Here is a 16,044-nt window from a genome sequence, read left to right as displayed (position 1 = left end):
CTGTACTAAAAAAAACAATTAGCTGGGCATGGTGGCATGCCAGCTACTCAGGAGGCTGAGGCAGGAAAACAGCTTGAACCCAGGAGGCAGAGGCTGCAGTGAGCCCAGATGTTGCCGCTGGACTCCAGCCTGGGCAACAGAGGGAGGCTCTATCAGAAAGAAAGAAAGAGAGAAAGGGGGAGGGAGGAAGAAAAGAAGGAAAGAAAGGAAGGAAAATTAAAAATGAAAAAAAATTTTGGTTGCATATCTAATCTTATTGTGGAGTGTTTAGGGTTCTTTATATATTCTGGTTACAAATCCTTTACCAAATTTGTGGTTTGTTAATACTTTCTCCCAGTTCTATGGCTTGTTTTCTCAATAATCTTTTGAAGAGGAAAAAGCATTTAATTTTGATGAAGTTTGATTTATCTACGTTCTTTCATGCTTTTAGTATCATATCTAGGAAATCTTTGCCTAACCTAAAGTCACAGAGATTTTCGTCTACGTTTTCTTCCAGAAAGCTTTTAGTTTGATCTCTTATATTTAGGGCTATAATGCATTTTCAGGTGATTGTCGTGTTTGGTGAGAAATAAGGCTCTAAACCCAAGTTTTGTGGAGGTGTTTTTTTGTTTGTTTTATTTTGTTTTGCATTTCAATAGTCCCCCCACCCAACCTCCACTAAATTGCCTTGGCATTTTGTTGAAAGTCAATTGATGATAAATGTAAGGTTTTGTTTCTGGATCTTCTATTTTGTTCCACTGATCTGCATATCTGTCTTTACACCAAAGCCACACTGACTTGATTATTACACTAGCTTTATAGCAGGATGACTAACTTTTCCTGGTTTGCGTGGGACTTTCCCAGTTTTAAAATAGAAAGTTTCACACTTCAGATACTCCTGCAGTTCTGGGTAAACCACAATGGTTGTTCACCCTATTTCAGAATAAATTTTAAAATCAGGTAGTAAGTCCTCCACTCTTGTCTTTCTTTTCCAGAATTGCTTTGGCTATTCTAGGTCCTCTGCATTTCTATATACATTTTAAAAATGGCTTGTCAATTTGTATTTTTTAAAAAACTGCCTAGCTTTTCATAGGGATTGCATTGAACCTACAGGTCACTTTAGGGGAGAATCTTGCATCTTTTTAACAGTTGTATAATAGTCCACTGCATGCTTGGACCACAGTTTCTTTAGCCAACCCCTCGTCATTGAATCTGTAAGGTGTTTCCATTCTGTTACAAAACAGTGCTGCAAAGAATATCTTGAATGTGTTTGTTTGTGTGCCTGAGTCTTTCCTTCAGCTGAATTACTTCACCCATAGAAGTGAAGTTGACAGGTTGCATTTAAAATGTTAATAGGACTGTCATGTTACCTTCCAAAAATATCTTACCGTAAGGTTTTATGCTCCTCATCAAATCCCTAGAGGGGGTGCAAAAATCTGATTGGCTAACCCAGCCCCCAATGGGTTGTCTCCTTTGGGTTGGGAGCCCTGCCTGATCTGATCAGTGAAGGAATGTTCTCTTGGACAGAGTTGGGTCGATCAGGAGAGATGGCCCTCCCTGATGCACAGAAGGCACTGCTGTGGCTAACCTAGCTTTGTTCCATACAGGGCACCTTGATAAACACTCTAAAGGAGGTAAAGCCTACTGTCTTCTTGGGAGTGCCCCGAATTTGGGAGAAGATGCATGTGGAAGTGAAGGAAAATAGTGCCAAGTTCACAGGCTGGAAGAAGAAGGTATTTGTGTGGGTGAGAAACACTGGCTTCAAGATCAACTCAAAAAAGATGTTGGGGTAGGTACAGCATTCAGAGGGCTAGGAGGGTAGTTGGTGAAGGAGGAGGCTTAACTTTCTCCAGTGGGTCCCATCAGCCCCCTTTCCACTTGATGCATTCTTATTCACAGGAAATAGAATACTCCCATGAGCTACCGCATGGCTAAGACTGTGTTCAGCAAAGGGAAGATGTCCCTTGGCTTGGATCACTGTCACTCTTTTATCAGCGGGGCTGTGCCCCTCAACCGAGAGACTGCTGAGTTCTTTCTAAGCTTGGACATACCTATAGGCGAGTTGTATGGGTTGAGTGAGAGCTTGGGACTCCACACAATATCCAACCAGAATAACTACAGGCTTCTAAGGTATCAGCCTCCCAGGCAGACCCCTGCTCCTCCTATAACATGGGGTCAAGAGGGGGAAGGTGGGTGGATAGGTGGGCCTCTGGGTTAAGAGGAATCCTGACATGGTGTCTCCAGAATGCTCCTGTTCTCCAGCCTCCAAGTCCTAACTGTGCAGGACCATGGGAATCCCTAGATGGTCAAAGAGCCACAGACAAGGGGGATGGCTCTCTGAACATTCCATGGTCTCCCTGTCACTTGTGAGTTCTGCCTCCAAGTTCACCGCCTGTGACCTCAGCACCTTTCATTCCCATGATCCTCCATCTCAAAACACCTCCATGGGCCATTCCTGGCTTTCTCCCAAGCTCAGCTCGCCCTAGGCTGCAAGGTTGGACCCACTGATAAGAAAACTTTAAGAATACCAAATTCAGGTTCAAATTCCCATCATAGCTGTCATAGAATCTTCTGGTTGTGTTTCTCCCTGACTCCCTCTTTTTTAGCACAGGTGAGCGTTGAAAAAAATCTTTTCATATATGTGTTTATTTATTGTTAAAAATTTAATTACGAGGTATTTTTAGAGAAAGGGTCTCACTTTGTTGCCCAGGCTGGAATGTAATGGTACAATCATAGTTCACTGTAACCTTGAACTCCTGGACTCAAGCATTCCTCCTGCCCCAGCTTCCCAACTAGCTGGGACTATATGTATGAGCCTCTATGCTCAGCAGTTAAAATTTTTTTTTTTTTTTTTTGTAGAGATGGGGTCTTGCTATGTTGCCTAGGCTGGCCTCGAACTCCTGGACTCTAGGATTACAGGCATGAAACACCATGCTCAGCCTTTTCATATACTAAAAGTCATTTGTACTTCCTTTCCTATGTACTGTCCATATTATCTGCCTGTTTTTAAAATTAGATTATTGGTCCCTTTATTATTGGTTTGTTGGCACTCTTTACATATTAAGAAAATCAGCCCTTTGTCTTTCATATGAGTTACAAATATTTTATCCCCTGGCTTGTCATTGGTATTTTGATTTTAGTTAAGTTTTTTTTTTTTACTGTGCAGAAATTTGTGGTCACAAATTTAGATGGTTGAACTTATCAATCTTTTCTTTTATGGCTTCTGCATTTTTCCACATACCTAGAAAGGCTTCAGTGGGAAAATCATAAGGCAGCTTTTGATTTCTCAGGCCTGTCTCCATTATTATTATTATTATTATTATTTTGCTCACCGGGAGAATTCCTACAGTTAAACCTGGGTCCATTGGCCCTTCTAACTTAATCAAAGAGATCTCAGCAACACAAGGAGAAAATATTTCCTTTCCTGCATCCTAGAACTTCCCTGGACAATGCTATCTCTATTTTAAAAAATTAGAAGAAGAACCCAGATTTCAAACAGTGCTACTGTTTTATGAAAGTAACTTTTACCTCTAAAGAGATTCTAAGTAGCTGTCGTTCTTAAAATTAGCTGTTCTAATCACTGCAGAGAGGTCTACCTGTTTTCTTAAAGATGAGGGGTTTTTGTTCCTATCCTTAAGCCAAAAGCACTTTTTTCTTTGCCGGTATATGTGGAGATAAAAAAACAAACAAAGAACAAAAACAGCCTACAATGCTGCTGGATTTTCTATTTCTTTCTTTCATTTTTGTTTTCGTTGTTTGTTTGTTTTCTGAGACAGGGTCTCACTCTGTCACCTAGGCTGGAGTACAGTGGTGTGATCACTACTCACTGCAGCTTTGACCTCCTGGGCTCAGGCGATTCTCCCACCTCAGCCTCTCAAGTAGCTGGGACCACAGATATGTACCACTGTGCTCAACTTTTATTTTTTATTATTTTTGTAGTGAGACAGGGTTTCCGTATGTTGCCGAGGTTGGTCTTGAACTCCTGGGCTCAAGCAATACTCCTGCCTCGGCTTTCCAAAGTGTTAGGATTACATGTGAGCCACCACACTCAGCCACTCTGGGTTTTCCAGTTCACAAAGCCTTTGGGAATCTGACACACTGGATTACACGCTGCAGCAAACACCTCCTTCTGTGCACTGGGGTGCATATCCAGCCTGCTCTAGCTGCGCAGAGTATTAGGAGCCTAGGCTGCAGATCCAGGCAGAGCTGGGTGGCTGACTTTGTCTCTATGAGCCTCAGTTTCTCTGCTTCTGTCCCCTCAGCTGCGGCAAGATCTTGACTGGGTGTAAGAACATTCTGTTCCAGCAGAACAAGGATGGCATTGGGGAGATCTGCCTCTGGGGCGGGCACATCTTCATGGGCTATCTGGAAAGTGAGACTGAAACTACAGAGGCCATTGATGAGGAAGGCTGGCTACCCTCTGGGGATCTGGGCCAGCTGGACAGTCTGGGTTTCCTCTATGTCACTGGCCGCATCAAAGGTACCAGGGGCTGAGCTCTTTCGGGATCTCCTGCAAACAGGCCCACCCTGAACATTTAAGGGCCCAGGGTACCAGCACAAAGGCCACCCCAGTTCCTCACCTTCCCAGAGGAGCTGTGCAGAAACACCTCAGTCTGTACAACTCAGCTCTGTTCTCCTGTCCAGCAAACAGTTACTTCTTGGTCACCTGGCATCCCATGGTCCACCCTCAGGAGGATGGACCTGGAAAAGACAAGCCCTGGAATCTCCTGAAGCCCCTTTCAGAATAGCACCAACCCAGAGGGAAACTCAGTAAGAGAAGGATAAAGAAATTCCTTGTGACATTTTGGCACCTGGATCCAGCCATACTCTTTTGAACTTTTTTGTTATATTGAGCCAACAGTTTAACTTTTTTTTACTCAAACTCATTCAAGCTGGCTCAAATGGGCTTGAATAAAAAAGTACCATTTTCTGGACTTTGTCTTTCCCTGCAGCTGCAGCTTGGGGTCTCGTCTTCACTTCTCTGTGCTCTCTTCTCCTAGAAGCCTAGCTTGTGTGGCCCTGTGACCTTGGAGATCCACAGCTAAGACGCCAGGATCCCCTGGAAGCCTAGAAATGGAACCGTTGACATTTAGGGATGTGGCCATAGAATTCTCTCTGGAGAAGTGGCAATGCCTGGACATTGCACAGCAGAATTTATATAGGAATGTGATGTTAGAGAACAACAAAAACCTGGCCTTCCTGGGTAGACAAGCAACCTCATCAAGCAGCTCCCTGACAGCACAGCCAGGTAAATCCACAAAGATGGGAAAAAACCAGCACAAAAAAGATGAAACCATCAAAGACCAGAACACCTCTTCTCCTTCAAGGCATCACAACTCCTCAACAACACAGGATCACAACTTGACCAAGGAGTGTGACGAATTGACAGAAACAGGCTTCAGAAGGTGGCTAATAACAAACATTTCTGAGCTAAAGGAACATGTTCTAACTCAATGCAAGGAAACCAAAAACCTTGGAAAAAAGTTAGACAAAATGCTAATTGGAATAACCAGGTTAGAGAAGAACATAAACGACTTGATGGAGTTAAAAACCCCAGCACAAGAACTACGTGAAGCAAACACAAGTTTTAATAGCCAGATTGATCAAGGAGAAGAAAGGATATCAGAGACTGAAGATCAACTCAATGAAATAAAAAGAGAAGGCAAGATAAGAGAAAAAAGAGTGAAAAGAAATGAACAAAGCCTCCAAGAAATATGGGATTATGTGAAGAGACCTAATCTACACTTGATCGGTGTACCTGAATATGATGGGGAGAATGAATCCAAGCTGGAAAACATGTTCCAGGATATTATCCAGGAGAACTTCCCAAGCCTAGCAAGACAGTCCAAATTTCAAATTCAAGAAATACAGAGAACTCCACAAAGATATTCCTCAAGAAGAGCAACCCCAAGGCACATAATCGTCAGATTCACCAGGGTTGAAATGAAGGAAAAAATGCTAAGGGCAGCCAGAGAGAAAGGCCAGGTCACCCACAGAGGGAAGCCAATCAGACTCACAGCAGATCTTTCTGCAGGAACCCTACAAGCCAGAAGAGAGTGGGGGCCAATATTCAACATCCATAAAGAAAAGCACTTTCAACCCAGAATCTCATATCCAGCCAAACGAAGCTTCATAAGTGAAGGAGAAATAAAATCCTTTACGGACAAGCAATTATTGAGAGATTTTGTCACTACCAGATCTGCCCTACAAGAGCTCCTGAAAGAATACACTAAGTATGGAAAGGAACAAGTACCAGTCACTGCAAAAGCAAACCAGTTGGCAAAGACCAAAAATGCAATGAAGAAAATGAGTCAACTAATGGGAAAGAAAACCAGCCAGTAAAAAAATGGCAGAATCAAATCCACACATAACAATATTAACATTGAATGTAAATGGCCTAAATGCCCCAATCAAAAGACACAGACTGGCAAACTGGATAAAAAGTCAGAACCCATCGGTGTGCTGTATTCAGGAAACCCATCTCACATACAAAGACACACATAGACTCAAAATAAAGGGATGGAAGAAGATTTACCAGACAAATGGAGAACAAAAAAAGCAGGGGTTGCAATCCTAGTCTCTGATAAAATGGACTTCAAACCAACAAAGATCAAAAGAGACAAAGAAGGACACTACATAATGGTAAAAGGATCAAGCCAACAGGAAGAACTAAGTATCCTAAATATATACGCCCCCAACACAGGAACACCCAGATACATAAAGCAAGTTCTTAACGACCTAAAACGAGATTTAGACTCCCACACAATAATAGTGGGAGACTTCAACACTCCACTGTCAATATTAGACAGATCAATGAGACAGAAAATTAACAAGGATATCCAGGACTTGAATGCAGAGTTGGACCAAGTGGACCTAATACACATATACAGAACGCTCCACCCCAAATCCACAGAATATACATTTTTCTCAGCACCACATCACACCTACTCTAAAATTGACCATGTCATTAGAAGCAAATCACTCCTCAGCAAATGCAAAAGATCAGAAATCATAACAGTCTATCAGACCACAGCGCAGTCAGACTAGGACTCAGGATCAAGAAACACATGCAAACCCACACAACCACTTGGAAACTGAACAAGCTGTTTCTGAGTGTCGACTGGAAACTCTGTCTCAAAAAAAAAAAGAAATACTAGACTTCCATAGAATCAACCCAAATGCCCATCAATGACAGACTGAACAAAGAAAATGCGGTACATATACACCATGGAATACGACGCAGCCATAAAAAACGAGTTTGTGTCCTTTGTAGGGACTTGGATGAATCTGGAAACCATCATTCTCAGCAAACTGACACAAGAACAGAAAGCCAGACACCGCCTGTTCTCACTCATAGGTGGGTGTTGAACAACGAGAACATGTGGACTCAGGGAGAGGAGCATCACACACTGGGGGCAGTTGAGGGGGGTAGGGGAGAGACAGTGGGGGGTGGGAAGGGAGGGGAGGGTGGGGAGGGATAACATGGGGAGAAATGCCAGATATAGTATGCACCTAAAGTAAATAAATTAATTGAAAAAAAAAGTACCATTTTCTTCTGCAATTTCAGAGGATAATAATCTACAGAGTTGTAAGGATTAAAGGAAGTACAGAACAAGGGTAAGCCAACTTTTCCTGAAGACGGCCCTTTGGTAAATATTTTTGGGTTCACAAAACATGCGTCTCTGTTGCAGCTTCTCAACTCTGTGGTTTGTAGCACAAAAACAGCTGTTGACAACACATAAAGAATGAGTGCGGCCAGCTGCCAATATGAGTATCATAATTTTTATATGTCAAAAATATTCTTCTTTTGACTTCCAGCAACTTACAAAATGTAAAACTCATTTTTAGCTTTTGGTCATACGAAATTGGATAGTGGCCTGGATTTGGCCACTGTGGGCCACAGTTTGCCAAAACCTGATGGAGAACACTTAGTACGTTTTTATTAAAACCCACTTAACATGGGTTTAAATAGGTTTGGGGAAAAAAACGGCAAAACTGTTGACTCAACATAACTGAAAAGGTCAGCTGGCTGAATCTGGGTGCCAAAATGAGGTCATAAGAAATTTTAAAATTTGTTTCTTGAATTTTCCTCTGTGCTGGTACTATTTTGAGAGAGGGTCTCATTCTGTTGTCCAGGCTGGAAGGCAGTGGTGCAATTATGACTCACTGTGGCCTTGACTTCCCAGGCTCAGGTGATTCTCCCACCTCAGCCTTCTGACTAAGTTGGACTATAGGTGTGTGCCACAACACCCAGCTAATTTTTTGCAGAGACCCAGTTTTACCATATTGCCCAGGCTGGTCTTGCACTTGTGGGCTCAAGTGATCCGCTCACCTTGGGCTTCCAAAGTGGTGGGATTACAGATATCAGCTGCTGTGCCTGGCCGCTGATGCTTTTTTTTTTTTTTTTTTTTTTTTTTTTTTTGAGACAGGAGTCTTGCTCTTATTGCCCAGGCTGGAGTGCAATGGTGCGATCTCAGCTCACTGCAACCTCTGCCTCCTGGGTTCAAGCGAGTCTCCTGCCTCAGCCTTCCGAGTAGCTGGGATTACAGGCATGCATCACCACACCTGGCTAATTTTTTATTTTTAGTGGAGACAGGGTTTCTCCATGTCGGTCAGGCTGGTCTCGAACTTGTGACCTCAGGTGATCTGCCTGCCTCGGCCTCCCAAAGTGGTGGGATTACAGGCGTCAGCCACCGCACCCAGACTTTTGTTTTGTTTTTGTTTTTGAGATGGAGTTTCACTCTTGTTGCCCAGGATGGAGTGCAGTGGCATGATCTCAGCTCACTGCAACTTCCGCCTTCCAGGTTCAAGTGATTCTCCTGCCTCAGCCTCCTGAGTAGCAGGGATTACAGGCACGTACCACCACGCCTGGCTAATTTTTGTATATTTAGTAGGGACAGGCTTCACCATGTTGGCCAGGCTGGTCTCAAACTCCTGACCTCAGATGATGCACCTGCCTCCACCTCCTAAAGTGCTAGGATTATAGGTGTGAGCCACGGTGCCCAGTCGCTGCTATTCTTAAACAAATTTTGCCATCTGATAGCAAGAAAGCTACCAACAGTCTAGGCTCACCTCTAACCCCCCAAGGGACTAGAGTGTATTATTCTCAATGTTTTCAGCAAATGAGGCCTCTCATTGGATCCTCGGGCCAAGATCTCTCTCAGAATGAATCACTGTTGGGGGTGAAATATGCTGATTGGTCAGAGCTGGTCACATGCTCACCCCTGCAGTCCAACCCACCCAAATCACATACATTAAAACGTGGAGAGTAGTTCCCACTCAGAGCACTCTTACCCCAAGGAGGAGTTACAACACTGATACCCATTTCATGGTCACATTGATAATTATTACTGCTATTAACGACCACAGTAAAGGTGACTTTGTGTGTTCCTTTGGGACAAGCGGGAGTGAGTTTGGGTGGGTGGGACAGAAAGAGGGAAGCATCTTGGGATGAAAGAACAAGTGACCAGTGGGTCTAGGGCAGGAAAAGGCACAGAGACTGAGAAAGATTCTTTCAGAGTTTGCCAAAATTAGGGTTGCTACACATGTCCCTGGGGGTAAGACCGGAATTACATCACATTCTGTTGGGGTTACTAAGTGATTAAGAAGCAAGAGACAGACAGACCAGGTGTGGCCAAAAAAGGCTTCACTATCTTTCAAGGAGGACATACAAAAGAAACTGGTGGACCAGGAAATAGGAAACAGGCAATTAATTATTAAGATGCTGTCCAAGAGGAAGACACAACTTGGACACTTGATGGGAATTAAAAGTGGGTGGGGGAAGAGGGCCAGGTCCTCCTGTGCTTCTGGGGCTTTCTGGGTGAGTGTTGGCCATGCCAGCAACTGCCCTTCTGATCTCCAAGGGGGTGGGGGTTCCACGCTGTCATGGTGGGACACGTACCAAGCCAAGCTCTGTTCCAGAAATCCTTATCACTCCCGGTGGTGAAAACGTGCCCCTCATTCCCACTGAGACCTTGATTAAGAAGAAGATCCCCATCATCAGTAACGCCATGTTAGTAGGAGATAAACTGAAGTTTCTGAGCATGTTGCTGATGCTGAAGGTAACATGGGTTTGCTGTCATTAGCGGGGGTCTCTGCTGGCCTTGCACTCCCTGGCCGCACCCCAAGGTCAGGAGGGTACACCTGTGGGTTCAAGACCCACTTCTTGGTCTTTGGGCCTGGGGAGGGGTGCTGGCCAAGGAGAGTGTGTGGTGACAGGGGTGTCCTGGGGCAGTATGAGATCAATCAGATGAGTGGAGAACCTCTGGACAAGCTGACCTTGGAGGCCATCAACTTCTGTCAGGGTCTGGGTAGCTGGGCATCTACTGTGACTGAGATTGTGAAGCAGCAAGACTCCCTGGTCTACAAGGCCATCCAGGAAGGCATCAATGCTGTGAACCAGGAAGCCACGAGCAATGAGCAGAAGATTCAAAAGTGGGTCATCTTGGAGAAGGACTTTTCCATGTATGGTGGAGAGCTAGGTGAGTGGCCATGACATTTTGAGGCTGGTCCCTTGTTAGCACCTGGGACTGTGTGGGCTCTGAAGAGATAGGTCCTTTCCTGAAGGTCAGAGGGTCTATGAGATCAGCCAGGAACCAGGAGAGGGATGCTGCCACCTCTAGCTAACTAGTCCCCAGCTCCCCATCCTGGAAATAAAATCCAAACTCCTTACTATAGAGCTATACAATCTCTCTCTTTCTGACCTTTCATTAACTCTGCTCCAAATCCATGGGCTTTTTTGATGTTCCTGCATCTCTCTGGGCTTTGTCCAGCTATAGGGCCTTTGCATCTGCCAGTCTGCCTTCCTGGGAGTGCCCTTCCCCCTCAGTTCCTTGCATGAATGGCTCCTTCTCATTGTCCAGGTCTCACCCTACAGGCCTCTTCCTCCTCAGAGCAGCCTTGTACAGGACCACTAGGTCTGTATGCCCACTGCACAGTAATATACCAATATATTGAGCCAGGAGGGGTTGCAGCAAAGAAAGGCACAGTGTCTTAATTATGGCCAGGCACAGTCTCATGCCTGTAATCCCAACACTTTTGGGAGGCTGAGGTGGGCAGACTGCTTGAGCCCAGGAGTTTGAGACCAACCTGGGCAACATGGTGAAATTCCATCTCTACAAAAAATACAAAAATTACCTGAGTATGGTGGCACATGCCCAGCTTCTCGGGAGACTAAGGTGGGAGGATTGGTTGAGCTGGGGGAAGTCAAGGTTGCAGTGAGTCATCATCATGCCACTGCACTCCAACCTGGGAAATGGAGTGAGCCCTGTCTCAAAAATAAAAAACAAACCTACAAAAACAAAAAACAAACAAAAAAAAGAAATTAAATTCCCTTGCAGGGAAGTCAACCAAGATGGAAGGAACCCTCAAATCTCTCTTTGAGGAATTCTGGGCTGGGGTTTTAAGGGGATCTTTGGGGTTGAAGGGCTAGAAAATTAGAGTCATTGATTGGTTGGGGTAAAAGGGATGAAATCATCAGGATGTGGAAGCTACGGTCTTTGGTAAGTCAGCTCCTGTGGGGTCCTTCAGATCAGTAGGCATCAGTAGTTTCACTGGTATGCAGGACTTGAAAGGATATCTCAAGGATACCCTTTCACAACGGTTAAGTAAGGATAACTTTTCAAGGCAGATTAAAAAAAAAAAGGAAAACTTAACCTTTCACAGTGTTTAATACATTATCTGTAGAGCAGTTAAGGGGAACTGTATCTTGCAACTGGGTTTTTTTGTGATTCTGGAGCAACAGGCAAACAGCTAGCTATGAGGAAGGGATCAGAGAGCAAAATGATGAATGCTGAGTGTGCTGTAGGTGTGGCTGACTTAGTTTCTCCCCCTCCCTTCTCCTCTGATTAATTTTATAAAGTTTATAGGCATGGTTTCTGCCTTCCCTGACCATGGTGGCTAAAGTGGCTTGCCATTGTCCTTAATAATTCACCCTGTAGCTTGCCATCATCCCCATTATACCACCCTGTCTTCTTGCCTCCATAAAGCATCAGAACATGACATTATTCTCTGTATGAGTTGTATTTTTGCCTCTCTTCCCCCATGAGGGTAGGGCTCACTCCAGAGTGGGGATACTGAATTCTACTAGCACTCGGCTATAATTTGATGGTGTGGATGGAAGAGTCAGAGTAAGCATGTGGCATTGAACAACCTGGGTTCAAATCCTGTCCCCTCTACACAGGGAAGGGATTTGTCCCACTGAGTCTTGTGTGTTTTGTTATTGTTGTTGTTTGTTTTGAGACAGGGTCTCGCTGTCACCCAAGTTGGAGTATGATGTCAGGATCACGGCTTGCTATTGCAGCCTTGAACTCCCAGGCTCAAGTGATCCTCCCACCTCAGCCTCCTGAGTGGCTGGGACAAGTGTGCACCACCATGAATGGCTAATTTTTTCTTTTTGTTTTGTAGAGATGTTTTGCCATGTTGTCCAGGCTGGTGGTCTTTTCATCTATCAGTTGAAAACACAGTCCTTGTGGGGTTGCTTGAGACACCCAGAGCCCCTGGTGACTCAGAGGCTTTCAATGAATGTCCTGGGCTATGGGAGCAGACAACTCCCAGTTTGAGCCTTGATTCTGCCATGCACTTGCCGGCTGACCTCATAGGAACTGGTCCTCTCTAATCCCCAGTTTCCTCACCTGTAAAATGGGGATAGGGGCATGGTTTCAGATGATGATATCCCTCCTCCATTGGGTGCACAGTCCACATCAGGCACAGAGTGCAGCATGCTCTCCACCTTCCAGCTCACAGAATCCTCATTACAGCTGAAGGACCACATGAAAGTTTTATCATCCCCATACAGACAGCAAAAGCGACACACCCTGAAAGTCAATGGCACAGTCAGCCACCCAGCCTAGCCCCAAGCATGGGACTCTGCTGCCTGGTCATGCATGGGTATGTGGAATTTTCTTTTATTTCCACAACTCCACTGATTTCTCCTTTCTCAATAGGTCCAACAGTGAAACTTAAGAGACATTTTATAGCCCAGAAATACAAAAAACAAATTGATCGAATGTACCACTGACTGCTTAGATGGAGCTGCTCTCAGCTGTCCTGATGGTGAGATTCAGTTGCTTGGCTTTGCTGGGCAATGCATTTAGCTTTGCTGGGCGGTGCATTCAGACCCCAAGAGAGGGCTCCTCTGAGCCCTCTGAGTCCAAGAGAGGGCAGATCTGTGATTGGAATTGCAAAAGACACACACAACATAGACACACACATGTGCACAGCTGCTGTGGGTTCTGAGTAGCAGGCTTCAAAACACATACACACTCATACACACACACGAGTTGCAGTGGGTTCTGAGTAGCAGGCTTCAACTCATGCGGTCTCTACTCTACCAGGGTCATGGTAGGGTATGTAAACTCCTTCAGTTGGCCACCAATGGTGTCAGCTGTGCTTCCTGCCTTTTCTAGAAAGTAGGAGGCAATACATCACAAATGTCTCATTGGGTCTTATTTGGAGAAGGCCTTTTGTTAGAAACTTTAGTGGAAAAAGTTCTACTTGCCAGGAATCCAGGGAATGAGGTGTGCTGGCCTATTACACAGATAATAAGGGATGGAGACTTGAACTTCCACTACCCACCATTTCTCCTCTCCTTTCCCCAAGACATGTGCAGAGGGAGCCTCCTCCATGACACCACAAATCACTGATAGTTGTTGAGTTGTTTTTCTTTTTTTTTTTTTTTTTTTTTTTGAGACGGAGTTTCACTCTCGTTACCCAGGCTGGAGTGCAATGGCACGATCTCGGCTCACCGCAACCTCCGCCTCCTGGGTTCAGGCGATTCTCCTACCTCAGCTTCCTGAGTAGCTGGGATTACAGGCACGCGCCACCATGCCCAGCTAATTTTTTTGTATTAGTAGAGACGGGGTTTCACAATGTTGACCAGGATGGTCTCGATCTCTTGACCTCGTGATCCACCCGCCTCGGCCTCCCAAAGTGCTGGGATTACAGGCTTGAGCCACCGCGCCCGGCCGTTGAGTTGTTTTTCTCTTTAATATAGCTAGATGCACAGTGCAGACAGAAAGTAGACTGCATCTTCACTTGTCCTACAGACTGCCTGTAACCTTTACATGGGCAAAGTGTTTTAATGCCACAAGCCAACCCACATCTTAGTTTGCTGGGGATACATAACGAAGTACCACAGACTGGAGGGCTGTGGTTTTATGTTGTTTAAATTTATGTTTAAACAACATAAATTTCTTGTCTCACAGATCTGGAGGTGAAAAGTGTGAGATCAAGAGGCGGGCTGGTTTAGTTCCTTCTGAGGGCTGTGAGGGGAGGATCCATCCCAACCCCTCTCCTTGGCTTGCTGATGGCTGTCTTCTCTCTGTGTCTTCACACCATCTTCCCTCTGGGTGTCTCTGTGTTCAAATTTCCCCTTTTTATGAGGACAGATTAGTAAGATTAGGGCCCACGCTAATGGCCTCATGTTAACTTCTATAATGATCCTGTTTCCAAAAAAGTTACATCCAGAGGTACTAAAGGTTAAGACTTCAACATATGAAATGTGGAGGGATACAACTGAGCCTGTAACTCACCGTCTCCATTGTCCTTTGTTCACTGTTGACTGGTTTAAACCATTCCACACCTTCATCTGTTGATGTCTTGTGGGTGGGCCCAGCAGTTCAATGTACCACATTCATAGTTCCTCGTCTTCTGCAAAGATTTCCAATTTCACTTTACAGTTGAATGAAAAACTGTTGGACATTGATGTGGGGGTGAGAGACAGACCCTTTTATAAACACACACAAAATAGAATATAAAATATCTCATCAGCATTTTAAAATCTTGATTATATGTTGAGATGCTATTTTGGAAAATTGGGTTATAGAAAATATATTATTCTAAGTGATTTTACCAGTTTTAATTTTTTATTTACTTTTTAGAGATAGAGTCTTGCTCTGTTGCTCAGGCTGGAGTGCAGTGGTACATTCATACCTAATGTTTTAAATATTTTTGTAGAATGAGGTCTTTCTGTGTTGCCCAGGTTGGTCTCAAACTCCTGGCCTCAAGCAATCCTCCTGCTTCAGCTTCACAAAGTGCTGTGATTACAGGTGTGAGCCACTGTGCCTGCCCAAGTTCCTTTTTTCAAATGTGGCTGCTATACATTGTTAAATTGCATAGGTAGCTCCGGTAGTACTTCTTTTGGATAGTGCCCTCTAACAAGTTCATTGTGGAGAGATTTTGGGTGAGGGCCAATTTATAAATGGATCAATTCACTCCGGAATATTTTCATCATATGGTAACTGTGGGATCTTGGAGACTGAGTGCACATAGTACAATAATCCTCATGTGATAACTTGTGTTTCTCCTCTTCCAGCCTTCAGCAGGAAGACCTCATTGCAATAAGTTAAGTGCTGCTCTGGATAGAAGCCCTTCCTCCTGTATTTAAGAAGCCACATTCCTTATTGGTCAGTTTCTTGATTGTTCATCTGTTGAAGAAGTGCTCCCTAGAAGAACCTGCCATACCTTTCAAAGCTATAAAATCATTGTTGATCTTTCTATGAACTTTCAAGTCATGATCCCAGGGAAGCCTACTGGGAAGTCTACAAAGAACTGCCTGTTTTAGAAGAAAAATCTGAACTGCGGGCTCCCATTTGATTTTCTTCTCCTCGGGGGACTTGATGAGACATTAGAAAGAAAAAGCCTTCACAAATTTTAAGAACTGGGCCCCAAAATCAACTCACCTGCCTGGAAGCAACTGGGAAACTTTTCCAACAAGTTCTGATAAAAAAAAGTACTTCAGGGTCCCACGTCTTGATTTTTGGTGTGACACAAAAACACTTTTGTCCTTTGTTTAGTGGGATGGGGAGAGGCTTGGACTCTGAAATCAGTTCTGGGTTCAAATTCTGAGCAGCTGTGATTTCCATTGTCAGAGGCTCAGAGATTTTAAATCTAGAAAGCAGATCCCCATCTCAGAGGGTGGCCATGAAAGGACATGGAGATGAGGTACAGGGAATGCAGTGTCTGACTCCAGAAAGTCCTCAGTATGAGCTCATGGTTATCGTCAACACAGTCAGTCTTGGTTAACTAAAGAGTCAAGGTATGACTCTTGACTAATTCCATCATTAG

The 16,044-nt window shown here is 44.4% G+C and overlaps 1 protein-coding gene across 1 annotated transcript in view; it reads left to right on the top strand.

The window, feature by feature from the left end:
• ACSBG2 (acyl-CoA synthetase bubblegum family member 2) overlaps nt 1-12,997 on the top strand; it is a 37,414-nt gene extending 24,417 nt beyond the window's left edge. The window contains 6 exon segments of the mRNA XM_012436431.2: nt 1,587-1,768; nt 1,879-2,109; nt 4,242-4,459; nt 9,901-10,040; nt 10,214-10,460; nt 12,924-12,997. Of these exon segments, the coding sequence (XP_012291854.2) occupies nt 1,587-1,768; nt 1,879-2,109; nt 4,242-4,459; nt 9,901-10,040; nt 10,214-10,460; nt 12,924-12,997 (1,092 nt within the window).
• The last annotated feature ends 3,047 nt before the right edge of the window (nt 12,998-16,044 follow it).

This window comes from Aotus nancymaae, unplaced genomic scaffold (genome assembly GCF_030222135.1).
Source record: "Aotus nancymaae isolate 86718 unplaced genomic scaffold, 86718_ANA_hifiasm-v0.15.2.pri h1tg000028l, whole genome shotgun sequence".
Taxonomy (NCBI): Eukaryota; Metazoa; Chordata; class Mammalia; order Primates; family Aotidae; genus Aotus; species Aotus nancymaae.
Note: the sequence above shows the minus strand (reverse complement) of the source record. Positions and strands in the feature narration are given on the sequence as shown.